The following is a 17702-nucleotide window of genomic DNA, read 5'->3' on the forward strand; positions in this document are numbered from 1 at the left end:
ACTTCCTTCAGGAGGTCCCTCTCCTTCTCTCTGCCTGTGCAGATAGCAACCTGCCTTGCACTCAACCCAAACTTGTTCTATAAGAGATATGGACCCACTACTGCTTGGGAAAGGGCAGTCTGATTAAAGATCTTTATGATCAGGGATAAATTATCAGCAAGCAGTTAGATAATTTGCGTTCAGGGTCACACACAGAGGTGTGTCAAACTCAGCAACCTGAAGCACAAATGAGACACACAGTATCAGCAGGAGTTAGAGGAGCAGAAGGCTGGACTGCCTGGAAAAAGGTAAGACTTAAGAGGAAAATATTACAGTCAGTTTGACCTTCTGCCTGGTTTGCTACTAACAATAACACCATCACTTTTCTCCTCTTTCTGGGCACTTTCCTTATTCTCCACCCCAGCTTCTTGCTGAACTTCTCCTCTTGTGGCCCAATGGCAAATGGACAGAGAAAGAACCTGAGTGACGGAAGTACAGAGTGAACATGAAAAGGAAGGAAAAATAGGAGAGATGGCACACAAACTGCATTAGGGTAGCAGAAGGCATGATAACGGGACCATCGTTCATTCTTACATCTCCCAAGTCTCAGGTTGCAAAGCAGCATTCACAGTTGCTATTAGACTTTCCTGCTGCCAGTGCAGCCTGGCAAGCTGTTGCAGTGAAGGTGGGGCCAGAATTCAGCTGTGGCAACAAAACAGCCAAGATATTTGAGGGAGGAATATGCATGGGGGATAACAGGTTATGGCAGCAAAGAAAATTTAATTTTGCTTTGCAGTAGCAAGAGTGTGATTGACAGATGAGGTGTGAGTGCTGAATTCTGGCGGCTCGCACAGCTGGAGTTGCATGTGGGTATGACTAATGTAAAAGCAGCGAGCAATCGCAACTGCTGCTCAGGTTCCTGGACACAATGGGGATCCTGGGAAATCTCCACATTTCTAGCACACCTATGCCTCCCCTATAGGGACCAAAAACATCCATTGTTTAGACACTTGGGGGCTACATTTAAGTCCTTTTCCATAGCCAGCAGCTCTTCTTGTAACACCAATAGCTAGATTCATAAAGTAACGTTTAAGCAGAACTTACCAAATATGCTGAATCCCTTTGGGGAAGGAAAAACAAACAAACAAAACAAAACCACCACAACCCACACCAAAACCACAGACTATGGGCAGGAGAAGTTCCAAAAGTTTGTCTGCAAATTTACAGTGTACACTTCCCCTGCCTGTCACAGACACCAACTCATCAGCTAGTACTGGAAGTTTTCTTTCAAGTTTTGCTGACACGTGCAGGCTAACGGCTTGGCTCTGCCCTTGGTCATAGCAGACCTGACTACAGTTCATCTCCTGGGTCAGACAGTTGAAGTGTTCAGTGGTATCTTGGCTGAAGTTCCACTGCCTTGGACAGGTTTTGCTTTTTCCATGCTCTCTTGTTTTGTTTTTCATGTTGATTAAGGGTTGTGAATGCTTAATTTCTCACTGAAGTTAAGTCATGCTTCCTCGGTCTAGGTTTTAACACAAACTCCTAACTGTCCTTTCATCAAGGTCAGACCAGGTTTTCCAAAAGGCTCAGTTCAAACAGGAAGCAGACGGCGAAATACCCTCTGGGCTTTGGAAATTAAATAAACTGGCTTCAGAGTCAGTTACCATTTTCAGATAGTCTGCCATCCATTGAAGTCCATTGACTTAACAATAGCAGAACACAAGGAAAGTGAATCTCCGCTAACACACTTAGTGACAGTTTGTCTAACATATACATGATTTGGTCACAGGATTCATTATTGCTGCAAATGGCAGATTGGGCTCTTTGACATAGTAATTAGAGATAAGAACAGGTTGTGAAGCTGCAGATAAAAAGGGGGGGGTCATGGCAGTTTCAAGAGCAGATTGGTACAGCAGGTTATTAGCCCGTCAGCAGGGCAGGAACAGTATTTTAGCAGTGGTTCTCCATTCTTCAGTAAAAACTGGTGTGCACTAGAAGAGCCAGGTTGTCAGTACGACCCAGCCTAGTGATCTAGTTCCCTTAACAGCTACAGGAAACACACAAACACGGCTGTGCACGCCTGTGTTGTCACAGCTGTAGTCCTGTAATTGAGAGTTCAGTTTTCCAGGAAAAGAAAAAAGCAGTGGTGGTTTCAAAACTAGAATTTAACCACAAGAACCAGTACTTGCACCAGATCTCACAAGCTAAGCAGGACTAGATTAGTGCATGGAAAAAAGAGACGACCAAACTAGAACTATGTGATTAAGGACCTTGTCACATTACACTGCAGCCTTTTCCATGACCACAGCAGACCAGGAAAGGCTATGGAGAGTTTCCCTGTTCTTGGTATGGACAGTACAGTCTTGGCTGCTCTGGTAGCTACAGGGCCAGGACAAATAGGAGGCTCTCAGTATTTAATACATTCATTATAACTAGGCCCCAACACAATCAAACACCAAATTCATTAGGCTTGTTATGTAATTCTTATCTGCTCAGAGACTGCAAGACAGAGCGTCTTCTTAGAAGTTTGTACACAGCAATAGTAAAGTGTTTCTAATGAGTTATGTCCAGAGAAAACAAAGAGCCTTTGACTTCAATCATTCTACTCTAGTTTCTTCTTTACTGCAACGGAATATTATTTTTTCACTACATGGAACTCAGCCAAAAGCTATTACTAAAAAGCTGATATTAACCAAATAAATATTAATTAATAACAAACTCTGCAACAGTCAACCAGTTACTTTTATTATCACTAAGTAAATGGATCTGGGGTCCACAGGACTGAACAGGAGAGCTCAACAAAGCAAGAGGCTGTGGAGCAGCACAAACCGGACTGTGGTAACATCCTGAGCTCTGTGTGTGCACCAGAAGAGCCGCCTGCCTGCCCTCAGGAGGCTGCAGCCTACAGAGTGAAAGAAGAAACCCCAACTGGAATAAATCAGCATATACCATTTTTATGAAGTTATTCAGAAAACCATTTATGCCCAAAATACTCTACAAGTAAGCTGGGAGTGTCCTTTACTGCCTATGGTGATGAGGCCAAAGGGCAGAGGGTTATTTTGTTTGTTTCAGACAGTGGCTGCTGAGCTGGAATGTATCAGCACTGGAAACCAGGAACTAGGTGAAGTATCAGGAGATTGAAAATCTCCATGTAGGCAGGCACTGAAGCATCAAAATATTTGTGGTTGCTTGTGCCTAACGGAAAGCAGCGTGCTTTAAGGAAAATCTGCAGAGACACCTGGGCAAGGGGTGGGGAAATCAAAATCAAATGAGGTCATTTATGCGTGAATTACTTTAATAAGTGAAACGAGGCAGGAGAGCCCCCAAATGTGTTTTCATTGCATGAAAAAAACCAGTCTTTTGCTAGAGGAAAAGATTTAGAGAAATGCATTTTTGAGAAGTATGAGAAGCATAGTAATTTCCAGCTTGTATCTAAGCCTCAGTTTGCAGGAGGCAATAAAGGGACAGTAAGGAAGATTCCTATTACATATTACCTATGACCCACCAGTCATCACCAACAGAATAAGATGCTGGGCTAAAGGGACCTCTGAGTAGATAATTTTATGTTTGTGGTCATCTCCACAGGCTGCCATGGGGATTTCAGAGTGGAGGCACCCAGCTTTCCAAATGTAGCTGTAAACTTCAGACTGAAATCAACTTTGAAGCTATGAACTATATTGCTCTGTTTCTTATTAGGATATTATTTCTGGACTATACCAAGGAGATCTTAGATAAGCCTGAAAATTCTTCAAATGGGATTTGCTATTTATGTAGATGAAAGACAGCTTTTCACCCACTTTTAGTAATTTTTTATTAGTACTCTTCTGCTGATGAACCAGTTACTTGGCAATCCCTAACAAACTAGAACCTCAGCCCTGCCTTCTATGAAGAGTTATTTCCAAAGCCTTAAAGCACGCTAGGTTTAAATAATCTTATTTAAACATCTTTCTCATCACTTCCAAGAATAAAACAATTAGATCCAATGTGAAGAGTTGAATTTACTAAAATAGCAGGTGAGAATACAGGCACTGCTGAAATTACAAGTTCATAAAGAAATATGAAAATGCTTTTTTATATTTACCCTTGACACTTCTGGGCCATGTTTAATGTTCTAGCTGGAACTGGAAATGGTTTTTTCTTCCTGTTTAGTAAACCATTTTCTACCAGTTGCTCATTTCACGCCACATACAGCTTTTATTAATGGTCTCAAATGTTGCAAAATAATGGGGTTTAAGAAAAGCAATCCTCCACATTTTACTGCATAGGCATTGCACATGAGGCACTGAATTCTCAACATGCGTGATATTGTTTACACTGATATGTTTTCAGGCATTTGCGTATCAGTTAAATCAAAGGCCTTGACAACAACATTGGTTTCAGCAGCTCTGCATGCCTGGTGAGCAGAAAAAGTAAGCAGAGCATTCTAGAGAGACCAGCTGATAAAGTGTTTTCTTGTTTACAAAGAGCAGACAAGCATCTCTGTTGTGATCTGACTGAAGTTAACATCAAGACCCAAAAGGAGTTGAACACTGATTGCATTCCCTGTTCTCCTCCTTGTATTTAAAGTATTCTGGAGTCAGTTTAGCACTAATAAAAGGGATGTGAGTAGCATTCCTGCAGCAGTTCTTTAAGTGAGGACTGGTTTCAAACCTGACAGCAGCCCCCAGATTAAGAGACTCTAATTTCCCATTCAATCTTCTTTTTTTCCTGTTTGGCAGCTAGCACAAAGGGAAAGGGGTACCCAGCTTTCCCTGACCACCTAAAGCTTCTGAAACTTTGTTTTGGCATCTTTGCATTGAGATCCCTGGCAGCTAGATATATAACAATAACACCAAACTACTCACTATCCTCCCCACTTTGGCAAGGCAGAGCTATAGTAAGCGCTCGGTATGCAGGTAAATGCCTGGACAGCCAAAGCAAAATACTGCAATATTACCCCACAAAAATGGCCTTAGGATGGATGCTACATTAGTATTGCCTAGTTACCCTTCACTGAGCACAATGGTGGAATGCAAAAGGTTTGAGCAATTTTACACAGCTCCTTATGCTGTTGTGCATGAGGTTTGTATTTATTAGGAATTCCAGGAAGATGTGAGCCTGACATGCTTTAGTGCATATGAGAAGGCTGCTGGTTCCACCTCTGCTCAGTCAATACCCTCTGCCAAATGCAGAAAAGTTAGTTATTGGACTTATGAAACTGCCACCAGATGCTACCTGGAAACTTCTAAAATCAAGTTTTGATACTCAGAGCCCCATAAAGAACAGAGTAACTTAAGATTTGTATTTCATTTGGCAGCTTGGACTGTACTTAGAAATAAGAAGATGCAGCAAGGGTTGGGCCTGCTGAGTGGCTCATCTGCAGAGCGGGGTCTGTGTACTCTCTGCACGGTGTACCCCGTGTTCCTTTTCACCAAGCGAAGGGGGACAGGCTGTCCAAGAATACCTTATTATGATCATCTCAGTGTTCTGTGCAAATTCATGGTACTTCACTGTGTGTCTATGGGGAAGAAGGAAAGCAAATTCTCAATTTCCTTATTTGTGGAACAGAAGGAAATAGAGCCAAAAGGAGTTGCCAGAGGCCATACAGTCAACAGCAGAGGCCATTTTAGGACCCAGATAAGGATTTCTTTTCTATAGTATCTGAAATAAGTGTATTAAATAATTTAGCAAATATTTCAATATCAGCTATTTACGCAGGGCAGGAACTGAGTCACTTTGTGTGATATCAAACTTCAGGCAAACAAAGGAATATGTAATAATCAAATCTTTATCTTTAAAAGATTAGAACCTTACACTTTAGAAATTAATCACTTCTAAAAACAAAGCCAAATGAGGAAGAGGGGGAAGGTCATGAATAGTTCCAAATGAATAGACCAAAATTTTTCTCACAAACAAGATGCTTGGACACTGTGCAAAGATACGTACAGAAAGATTTGTTTAATTTCTTACCTTCTAAATCTGCTCCCCCCACCCCACTGAGGACAGAACAGAAAATTAACTTGTCTTAAGAAAAACAAGCACAGCAAGTTGGCATTTATCAGTTCCATACACTGTGAACGTCTGATCGTAACAGCACTTTTTAGTAGAAATATAAAAGTACTATTGCAACTACTGTACAGAGCTGAAGGGTGAGAGTGAGCAAGACAGATTCCAACACATTTCCAAGAGAATCCCAGAGTGTGATTACCAGTAACTACTTACCTGACAAGATAGCAAATTGCCTGTGGAGCTGCTCTATTATATCCACTGCAACCAGCGGCCGTATCTCCTGCTGCATGATTTCATCTGTGAAGTGAAAAGAGAAATCTTCAATGACTTAATAAAACCTTAGTGACAATTTTTCTATCCTTTAATTACCCAGCAAAACAAAAAATACACTCAAAGGAAAAGAGCCTGGCTTGACTATTGGCTCAGATGTTATATGACCGTCACATAGAAGTTTATGATACTTACAGTCTCATCTTCAGCCTACTTACTTTATTTATCGCCTTGTGATTTCAGAGAGAGCTTTTCATAAAGCAGCTCCAGTAGATTTGCCAGAGCATGTCACAGGTTTGCTCAAGCTGACAGCCTGCTCCTTACTACTTCATGTTCCATATTAAGCCACTGCATTTGGCCTCCCGCATAAAGCAGCTTTTCAGCCTTTGAAACCGTGAAGTCTATTTCAGATACAGTGCCATGTTCCACCCTGAATTCCCTGCTCTCTGCTTGAGGACTTTGTGTAACCAGCTAATCCAGAACAGTTTCCTTTGCTGATGCTTTTTCCGTTACAAGCAAATACATAGTAAAAGGAGGAAATAAGGGGCTGTGAGGCTTTCTTCTCGTGAGAACAAAGCCTGTTCTTTCAAAGTAAACACTGAAAAGCTAAAAAATAGCTTGGCAAGCAGATGGGGAAAAAATCACCACAATTTTTTGTGTGTAATTTTTTTGGTGACCAGCAACTATAATCTCACATTGAGCTAATTTGATCTCTTTCTGTAACAGGTGCACTCAATTATTCTCCCCATTCTTCACCCCAGTCTAGACCAGCAACATTTACTGGAGAATATCTGCCAGCTCAACTGGCAGGATCAAGGTTTATGTTACAAAAGCACCTATTGTAATTAGGATTTTAGCCACTGCACAGCTGCAAAAAAGCAACCAGTCCCGGCTTTGTACAGCTCACCTCTAACTGTCCAGAACACGGGCAGAAGGAAGGAAGCTGGGTCCAGATAGACCCAGATGAAAGGCAGGTAGTTGCCTTATTTAAGCACCAAGATCTTCACTGATGTCAATACAATGCAGGCACTGAAATACTTTGGTACACCTGGTTTTAAACAAACCGTCCAGAAACAGGGAGGTCAGAGAGGTTAGAAATTAGCTTCTTTCTTCCTGCATCCCAGCCTGCTGCCCAAAATACAGTCTCTGTCTTGCTTTCAGACATCCACTCCGATCCTTTGCAGAACTAGGGATTCTAAGTTTTAAATAACACCATGTCGCTTGGAAACTTTTACATTCCTTTTCAAACACTTCATTAATGTCTTGAGACAAAGTAACCAAAGAGCTTGTGTCATTGCCCTCTCCTAGACAGATGGTGACACACAATAAGGAGAGAAGTTGCAAAGATTTTGGCTGGTGCACAAAACAAGGCGATAATTTGAAGCAATTGAAGGGGCAAACAAACAAGAAAACCCCACACAAACAACACAAAACACACACACACACCCCCCCAAAACAAACAAAACAAAAAAGCCACCACACAACCAAACAGTTGGACAGTGTTTAAAGGTAGTTACTCTCCAGTATTGATGAGTTTGTAACCCCATCGCAGCACAGAGCTTGCAATAGAAGTCCCAGTCCTTGGAAACGTGATTACCTGGGGCTGCTGAAGAAAGTTTTTAATCTTTAACTAAAATAAAAGCTTGAAAAATTTCTTAAAAGGAAACTGAAAGACACAAGTCTGGGTTTGTTTTAAAGCCATAAGTTTCCGCCTAGCATTAGTGAGCACTGATCCATTCATACCTTTCATTGACGCTATCCCAGGAGGTTCTGCAGCCTTCCTGGTCTGTGCACTGCAAGCCACAAGCCTGCAGAAATCAACGTTCAGCCTCCTGGGCAGAGGCCACGCACCGTTTTGCTGTGGGACAGACACCACGGCCAGGAAAACCTTCCTTTAGGCTGACACCAGCTGATACTGACCCAACGGCTGCAGGTGCATAGACTACTTCAGAAAAACGTAGTGGGGACAGGAATGCTTTAATTCACTACACAGGGACCCAAAAGTCAACGGGAAGGTTTTAGGAAGCAGATAAGCTCCAGGAGCTTGAAAAGAGCTGTCTTGCTTCACTGCACCTTGCTAATATCTACAGAAGTGATTAGAAAACCCCTGGTCACTTCAGAGCAGTCCTGTCCCCTGACAAAGTATGTACAGCCATGCAACTAAAGATCATATCAAAACATACAGCAGCCAAGTGGCTGGTCATGGTTATCTTGGCAACCTTGACTCAGGCATTTCCTAGTTTCTCTGTGATTATTCTTGTGGTCTTAACTTTTTTTAATTGAAGATGCAGTTGTGCATAGCTTCTCAAATAAAAAAAATAGATAAATAAATAAATAAATAAAAACAAACAAACAAAAAGCTTGAACAGCATTATGTGAAACAATGCCAATCCCCTACATAGGTCAAAGTTGAATCTGTACACATATCACACAGTTCTTAATTACCTGAGCTAATTGATTTTGCCAGGACAATTAAAAGGTGAATAAGGATATGATACTAGAGGAAAAGAAATGAAACAAATCAGTTCATCTACTCTTGGCTCTCTTCTTAAACTGCTATAAATTCAATACCTAGCAGAGACCAGTTTCACTGCAGAAGAATTAGGCCTTATAGTTTTGCTTGAAGGTTTTGTACCAAGGGGAAGAGAAAGCAATTACTATAGCCATCTGTCCAACACAGCTTCTCCTCCCTCCCAGATCTCTAGGGAGCCTGCCTGCAACTGTGCTATCTAATCGTTAAGGGGAAAGCCATTCAGTTACACTTCGTAATTCCTCACTCAAAAATGAAACATGTTTGGGCTTCCCCACACACACACTTGGCTATTATATTTCTCAGCACAGCTGTATGTATTCCTGCAGCAGCCCACGGACTGCTGCCTTCAGAACCATGTCAACAGCAGATGATTAAAAGCAACACTTAATATAATCTTCTTGCTTCCTCTCTTCTCTGAGCAGAGATACACTAGTTTGCATGCTAATGGCAACTAATGGTTCCAACAGCGTTGGAAAGATGACCTTCTGGAGTGAAAGATTGGCCTGTGCCGAGCAGATTGACACAGCAGTGCTTGTGGCTCCATGAAAGACAACCAAAGGCAACCAGCCCTAACAGGGCTTGCTTTGGCTTTTCATGACTGAACACTACAACTGCCTGGACTAATGTTGACAGCAGGAGAGGGTTGCTTCAATCCCGCACCTGAAGTCACTAATCTTGGAATAATGAGTTACAAATTTCCAGAGCAAATTTAATCTCTTCTTAATGACAGGCTAGTATGTAATTCATAGGGAAGGAAGACAGCTGGGAGTGAAATAAAATCTTTGCTAAAATCAAAGAGTATGTTGGCCTAGTTCTACTCTGTGCAAGCTCAGTTAAAAATGACCTTCGCCACATTTAAATCAAAATTGTGGATTTGGGGAAAAAATCAGACTGCTGATGTGATGGAATAGTTGGATAGGGTTAAGCATAAGGCCAGAGATTTCATATGAAGAGCGTGAAAGGACACCTAATGTTGCATGTTCTTCTTCTTCTAAAAAAGTACCAAAAGTCAACACACAAATCCAGAGTTTAACAGCTGCAAAGTACCTACAGTTCAAATGTTCTCCCAAGTCGGTGCCTGCTTGCCATGAAAAACAATAGTTAGCTAAAAGTCTAGCAGAGCTAAGTTAGATTTCAATAATTAAACACAAAAGGAGACAAATTTGCATGTCTTCACTGATGAGGTTTAAAGCAAGCTAAAGGATTTGAAAAATATTCTGTCCCAGCAGAATATCCAATGCAAACCCTTAAGCAAAACATTTCCGTTCCTGAAGGTCAAAAAAACTTCAAAGTTATTACAACAGAGAAATAACTTTTTTTTTTTTAAAATTCTATTTATTTCTCTTCCTCACCGTTCGTGCCCTTTGTTTACTTTTTTGAAAAGGTTTGTTTATTCTGTCAGCCCAGACAGAGAAACAGCGAGATCAGTTCCTGATACAAGCTGGCTGTGCTACAGATTGTTTGCTTTGATGAAAAACTAAAAATCTCACTATAAACAGAAAAGAAATCACATCCTCTCTCTTATTCTTCTGCACATTCCCACCACCTTTTTTGTTTTTTTCTGCTGAGCCATGTTGAGTCAACTGAAAACTAAGCCAGGAACAAAGTTATTGTAAATAAAGTAAAACAATCTTTCGCTTGGTGGGTTGCTTTTTATCTGGATTAGTTCTATGCAAAGGAGCTTGAAGGTTACAAATGCTAGTAAGGTGTGGGGTGAGAAATGGCAAGGCCAGGACCACCTCTTCCAGCAGAGAATCACACTTAGAATAGCTTAGCACGACAGCAAAAATGCGGCATAGGTAGGTGACTGATGTTGTCTTTTCTCTGAGATCGTTTGCTAACCAAGCACAACTGTAAAACCTACAGACTCTATTTGTTTAAATGCAATTTCTATTCTCATTAAAAGTAGGTTTCCTAGCAAATTTGCTAACTAACTTCAAAAGACAGGAGATTCTTCTAAAATATTAAAGTAAATCTGGCTCATGTTTGGAGGTATCCCTTAAATGTTTTTGTTTGGTTGGTGTTTACTGTAACAGCAAACCCCACTTTGTGTACACTAATGCAGTAGAAATCTGGACAAGCAAGGTTAGGAGCAAGAGTCCAATTGTCCTGAGTGATGCACTGCTGACATGCTCCTATCGCTTGTAAACGGGACACATCTAGGCCACGGTATGGAGGAAATTGCCTGGCAAGGTCTCCCAAACAATGTCCATGAAAGAGAGAATGGTTAGAAATGCACACGTGTCTCTGCAGAGCTCAAAAACCTGTGAACCTTGGTGTCTACCTGGGCAGAAACTGAACTGGTACCTGATGTGATCTCCTATTGCGCAGTAAATCTGCTCTGAAGTTTTCTCCTTTCATTATATTAAGTCACAATCGGTATTCCCAGAACATACTGTACAGCCTAATGAAAGACATACAGCTTCACCAGAGCTTTGATCTGCAGGCACGTTAAACATTTCTTCCAATTTCAAGTCTTTCAGCGAATATTACTCAAATTACTTTGGATCACAGCACTTTTCAGCTCATCTCATTGACTAAATTTCACGTTCACTTTTAACATAAAATTACAGGGGCAGAGAGGTCACAGATTGAAAAGACCTGTTTGGTGGTTCTGTTTTCCTGTGCTGCAGGAGTGGTCACAGACTTAATTAAACAAGTTGTTTTTCTGGGCAGGCATCGTACACATTAGGAGTTGACTGTGGCTGATGTGGATCTATCTATAGTTTAAAAATCCATTATTAATTTCTGTGTCAAATTGGCAAACAGGCTGTTACAAACCAGGGCAGGATGGGTCCCTACTATTTATTATCTGCAATGCTGCTACTGCTAATGCACACCCTCTAGGGCAGGGGTGTCAAACTCATTTTCACCTACATTTATGCAGTCCTAAAATTACATTTGGCCCTTTGAAGGCAATAACGAGGCTGATGTGGCCCCCAGTGAAAATTAGTTTGACATCCCTGCTCAGCTTTCTAAGCCAAATACAAGAGATTTTGGTACAGACTTCCATGGGTGAAGAAGCAGGTTTTGCCCCTTTTTCCATTTAATCACTTCTTGAAAAACAGTCTTCTGATGTTCTTGGTTGGATGGGATTGTGTTTGTTCTTAAATAAACTATCTTAAAATTGATTGGTGAATCAAAAAAAAAAAAAAAAAAAATCACATTCTCCTACATAAGTAAACTGTAAAGAAAGTGAATAAGCCAGTATTTGGATCTACTGTCAATACATTCTATAAAAATACATTGGTGCATGAAAATATGTACCTATAGTCATACTTCAAGGACTTTGACAACTACTTATTGTTAGAATGCATCATACATTTATGCACACATCTAAGAACCCTTGATCAATAATCTCCATAAAAGCTAAACTGCACAAACTAATATAAAATTCTTAAAGCATACACTCTTACTGTTCAGTTTGAGTGACTTTATATCTCATCCTGTTATGAAGACACTCCTTTTAATATTTCTGTAAAATCATGAGATAGTAATGATTAAGAAGTCTTCACTATACATTATGAACTATACATAATCAGCAAAGAGCTACAGAAGCACACACCATTCCACATCATTTGCTCAGTAAAACACTTTTTTTTTCTTGAGAGACAGACAGACATTGCATAATTTCACAGAGCTCACACTGGCATATTATAGGGAGGACATTATATCCTGCTTTCCATGAGACAGAAACTTGCCTAATAAAAGGCATTAAAGGCCAAGGTCTAATCTCAGCAACAGCTTCAAGAAGTTAATCCAGATTTACAACAGCATGGTACAGCCCCCTGTCTAGTTCCTCAGTAGTAAACACTTCGTGATGGTTTCTATTTTTTTGCCAGAGAAAAGTCAAGTCATCTTCTTCCCAAAAATCTGTGCTTCACAACAATGCTGGATTGCTAGAACACAAATTCCTGTTCAGAGAACAGAACACAACAAAAGAAGGTTTCACATTTCCACACTATTATGTTAAAATCCATCATGAATAACAAAAACCTCATGTGGCAAACTACAAAGCTAAAAAACATCTACTACAATACTTGGGCACTAAGGTAATCAAGAGATATGACAGACTGTGCAGCAGACTTCAGTCCTTCCACCCCAGAGCTTTCCAGCAGACAGTTTCATGGCTGAAACAGTATCTTAGAAAAATTCCAGCCACCGTCTCTGCTCTGAACTACTGCATCCACCAAAATCACTTTAGAGCGTATTCACGCTATTTTTGAGGGTTGCCTCGGCTCAAGAGCTGTTTTCTTGCTCACTCCTGAAAAGAGGTCAGTTAGCTCAAAAATATTTCCTTGGTTACTGCCATCGGAGACAAACCATGAGCCATGGCAGCCGTCACTGCCGCCAACAGCACTCCGAACGCGTATCTCAGTAACAGCACAAATACTGCTCACAGCCAACCTGCCTCCTCCAGGAGACCCAGCCACCCCTCCCAGCAGCCTTCTCCAAGCTGTCATCACCATCTCAGTCCAGATGCCTGTTAGAAAAAGCAACAGAAACACACCACAAAGAGCAATGCCTCTCCTTTACACCCACACACACTCACATGTGCCTCCCTTGTGCCACAGGCTGGCTTCTCTGTAGTCCCGCTGGGGTAATGAGTTCACACGAGGCAGAGGGGAGGGATACTGAGAGGCAGCCTCCTGTGGAAGCAGTCCTGGATCTAACCAACACTGCACCAAAGAGCTGACACTCTCCTGGAAGAGTCTGCACAAATTGCTTAGTAGTTGCTTGAGTGCAAACCACAGCAGAGAACTCTGACACCCACCGTGCCCAGGCTTTAACCCTCCCCAAGGTACCACTGGCTTCTTCCCTCCCAGACAGCTCTCTGGCCCTTACACACTCCAGGGGAATCCACAGCTTAGCACGAACAGATAAATGTGCATCCCAACAGGAGATACAGCAGATTCATTTTCTCAGACTAAGGGATGGAAAAGGCTCTCATTAAAATAACTTTAAATAGTAGAGTATGCAGTGCCAAGGGAAACCAACAGCACTGCTGTGAATTGCTGTCCTGGAGTACTTTCCCGAGGGCACACCCACACACCAGAGCATAGTACTGTTATTTAAAGACAAAGGAGAAAGCTGCACCAGACCTATGAATTTCATTGGCAACATGACACCAGCTCTTGGACAAGGAATCAGTTCTACATATCTAGTTCAACAAATACTTCGGACACAAGTTCACACTGAGGAGAGTATTCATGCTTTCACATTGGAGTGCCAAGGGTAACACATCTATAGCTGTCTGAGGCAATATTGGGTCACCACTTTAGAATTCGGTTTGTTGATAAAATTGTCCCTTTACCACCACAAACCCCAGCAGATCAGTAACTTTAGATACAAGTCACTCTTTACCTAGGGTACAGCAGAAGAGCTGTATGTATGCACTACTAACATCTTCTACAACTCCTGCCATCAGTCAGGCTAAAAAAGGAGAAGTGTCAATCATTTTAGATATAGGGAAACTGAGGCACAGGGAGAGGAATCCAGGTCACCAGCCAACCTCGGTTTCCCCTACCTGTAAAAACAAAACAAAAGTTGACTATACAGACAGGCTACTGGAATGGATCTACCTTAAGGGTAGCACACCAAGCACTTCCATCCTTCCCCCATCAGCCAACCAACACAAATCAACACAATATTTATAGTAGAGCATGAGAAAACTAACAAGATTTTCTATGTTTTTACAGCTAGACACCGAATCAAAGCATCACCATACTAGGTATGAGAGCTTAGGACACCTGCAGTGTTACAGACAGGTGCTGGTAAGTGGAAAAGGTAGACTAGGAGAGCAGCAAGACACATAGTATGTTTTTACATTGCACTTTCTTTCCCCGGCCTCTCCTAAACTCTGTGCTAAACAAATTAATTTACCAACTATAGTGAGTGTGCAATGGTACTTTCTGCTGCCCATACTGATATAGTAGTCCACATGTAACCAATTTAGAATCAAAAATGTCTCCCATTCCAGACACATTTTGCTCTCCAGAGAGGAGGCAGTGGGTGGCAGATTGAGCTCCAGCTCTGCTTGCACACAGTGAACTGACCAGAGCCCAGTTACACACTGAGACCCAGCTCATCTTGGGTGGGAGCCCCACAGCAGGCAGCAGAGTCAGGGCAGAGCAGAGGTCCCCAGCAAGGTCTGGTGCAGCCCCCGCTCTCCCCCAGGCACCATTCCTCACTCTCCCACAGGGGTGACTCCTCACTAGGAGCAGAGGTGGGAGAAGCTCCAAAGCTTTATGGACAAGTGTCACATTGATGTGAGTGGCTGATAAATGTGCCAGATGATTGCACTTTAAAAATCATTTTAACCCTGTGTGTAGAGATGCTGCAATAGTAGCAGATCTGTGGAGTTAGAAGACTAAACGCTACTCTGCAAGTGACCATGAATGGCTAACTTTCCGCTGCCCCCGAGACAAGGAGAGGAAGGTATTTACCATAGAAAAGTCACCAAGAAATTCTTCTCCATCCACTCCATGCTCAAAGGAAAGCTCAGACAGCACTTTCAGTTTTGTAAACTAGATTTATAAGAGTCAGACATTTTTTCATTTGCATAATTAGTAAAGGTAATGTCAGCGTGCATTTGTAAAATGGCTTTGCCAAGCTCAAAAGGCTTAGTTGTGTCTCTCTCACTGTTTTTACTATCCAAATATTGTCCCACCAGCATACAGCATATGGAATAGAGCAATACTTGCTGAATGTTTCAGTTTTTGTTACTGGTAAGCATCTGCAGTACATATGGACATTTACTTAAAAAAGAAACAACAACAACAACAAAAGAAGAAAAGAAAAAAACTCACAAAAAACAAACCATGCACACAAAAACCAAATAAGGACCTAATCCTCAGTTTCACTGAAATATTGATAACTTCCACCATCCAAGCATCTGACCCCACATATTCATATGTTCACACTCATGGGTATGGCCCTCCAAAAGCATGACAAGGAATGGCTCATACCCAAGTGCCTCTAACTCAGAGATCATCTTCCCAGATTCCTTCACAGTCAGGACCGGAGGGGATCACTACGTTCATTGTGTTTGACTTGTTGAACACACAAGATGTTCACAGAAATTGGATTAAACCAGCATTTTAGAAAGCTCTTTAATCTTATGTTAAAGACTCCAGGCAATGGCAAATCTACTGCTTCCCCTAGAGCTGGCCTAACACTAAGGAATGGGCTTGTGTTTCAAAGCTCTCACTTTAATTTCCAGCCCATTGATTCTCATTGTAATTTTGACTTAATTTGATAGTTGCCCTCAATTTTATCCTTCTTGTGTCAGATGTCCCTTCTTGAGTTTAGTGGTAAAGGGAAAAAATAGAACAGAGTATCTATCTACTTTACCTCTTCCCACCTCACCTCAGCTTTTCCCAATGCTAGCAGAGGATGACCTGACTAGTTAACAATATCCCAGCTTCATAATCAGATCTTCATTCGTGTAGACCCTCGCTCCTTACTGGCCCCCACAGCAGAATACTGTATTCAGGTGGTGACTTAAGAGTTTAGACAAATGGCCTGAACTCGGCAATTGCCGGTGTAATGACTCACAGGAACAGGTTCTGAATACAAATAAAGTGCTGTCTCTGTGCAGAACAAAGTTGCTGAGACACTCTGGCTTTGAAAGAGGTGAAAAAAGGAAATGTTTGGTCAATAATTCCTGTAAAATCCTGGGGAATTTTTTTTTCCCCTTGAGAAACTGAATGAACTAATAGGATCAGAAATTTGTGCAACCAGACATCCAGTTCAGCCCAAATATTCATATATAGGTGGGCTGCTACAACCAAACTTTGTTTATAATACTTTTATACTCGAGCATCAGTTATTCTACCAGATAATGTCCAAGTGGTGGAGGAGGGGAGTCCATGGCTTAAAAACCTCACTGGGCAGGTGAATCCGCAGCAAGATTTAGATAAGAAAGCAGCAGCACAATTTATACACAAGCTCAGCATATTACCAGAGCAGAAGGGGGGCTTTAAATGGGGCTTGAAGCAGCAGAACTGGCAGAAATTGGAGAATAAGCATAACCAGGGTGAGAACTCTGCACAGATGCTCCTCACCCTCCTGGTACATTCAGCACCATTTTCCCCTGAAATCATCTACCCAGACAGTTTACACTACAATGTGGGCTATGCAAAAAAAAAAGCAAACTGAGCTATTATCTTGTGGTAATAAGTCCCACAAGCTAACAAAACATTACCAATTACAGCAATCTGTCTACCCTTGTTTAATGCTTTTCCATTTCACCAAGTTGTTTCTTGTTCTGGTATCGTGGGAGGAAGAGAAAAAACATAAATACCCAGAAGGCCTCTGCTATAACTTGCCCTCTGAGAATTTGTTCTCTTGATCTTCTCAGTGCTACTTATCTTTCAAAACTCTTTTTAAATGGAAATCAAGCTATGCCTTCTCTATTTTCATCACCATTCTCTGGACTTTTCTAATTAGGTAAACAGGGTTCAGTACTGTTCAATAGCAGCAGAGCAGGCTGCATATCAATGGGAAAAGGTGAAGAGAGACATAAGCATCTAAGATAAGGATCTTTTATTAGAAAAATCTCTGTGGGGAACAGAATATTTTATTTTAGCTGTTTTCTTTGCAGTGAGAGCTAGCTGAAAAACAAAAAATCATCTGAGGTTCCCTAGATAACATTTTACATCTAAGAGAAGAACAGATCCCAAATGGAAATAAAGCAAGAAAAATTCTGAGCAATACATGAGGAGGCACTGTGACTGAGTCTCAAGGCATTTAGAAATACCATCAACTTACACTCCAGACTTAGTCTTCATGTGAAAGAGTCACTTGCCCCAGCAACCAGCACCTTTGTAGAAAGGTCAGTCATGTGGGAAAGTTTTCTCTGTTTCTCATTTATTTCAATACTGAAGGTGGGGAAGCTCCAAAAGGCCAAGAAATTTTAGTCTGATCTCAT

General features: G+C 41.4%; 1 protein-coding gene across 7 annotated transcripts in view; it reads right to left on the minus strand.

Moving 5' to 3' along the window:
* The window catches only part of MCF2L2 (MCF.2 cell line derived transforming sequence-like 2), a 164105-nt gene that overhangs the window by 122997 nt on the left and 23406 nt on the right, over positions 1 to 17702 (minus strand). For 6 of the 7 annotated variants that reach the window (XM_071812609.1, XM_071812606.1, XM_071812608.1 and 3 more), the window contains exon 2: positions 6181 to 6264. In XM_071812609.1, coding sequence (XP_071668710.1) covers positions 6181 to 6264 — 84 coding nt within the window. Of the gene's footprint in view, positions 1 to 6180; positions 6265 to 6432; positions 6683 to 17702 lie in introns of those variants that run through there. The other variant, XM_071812607.1, reaches the window with a different exon arrangement.

This window comes from Patagioenas fasciata, chromosome 9 (genome assembly GCF_037038585.1).
Source record: "Patagioenas fasciata isolate bPatFas1 chromosome 9, bPatFas1.hap1, whole genome shotgun sequence".
Classification (NCBI taxonomy): domain Eukaryota; kingdom Metazoa; phylum Chordata; class Aves; order Columbiformes; family Columbidae; genus Patagioenas; species Patagioenas fasciata.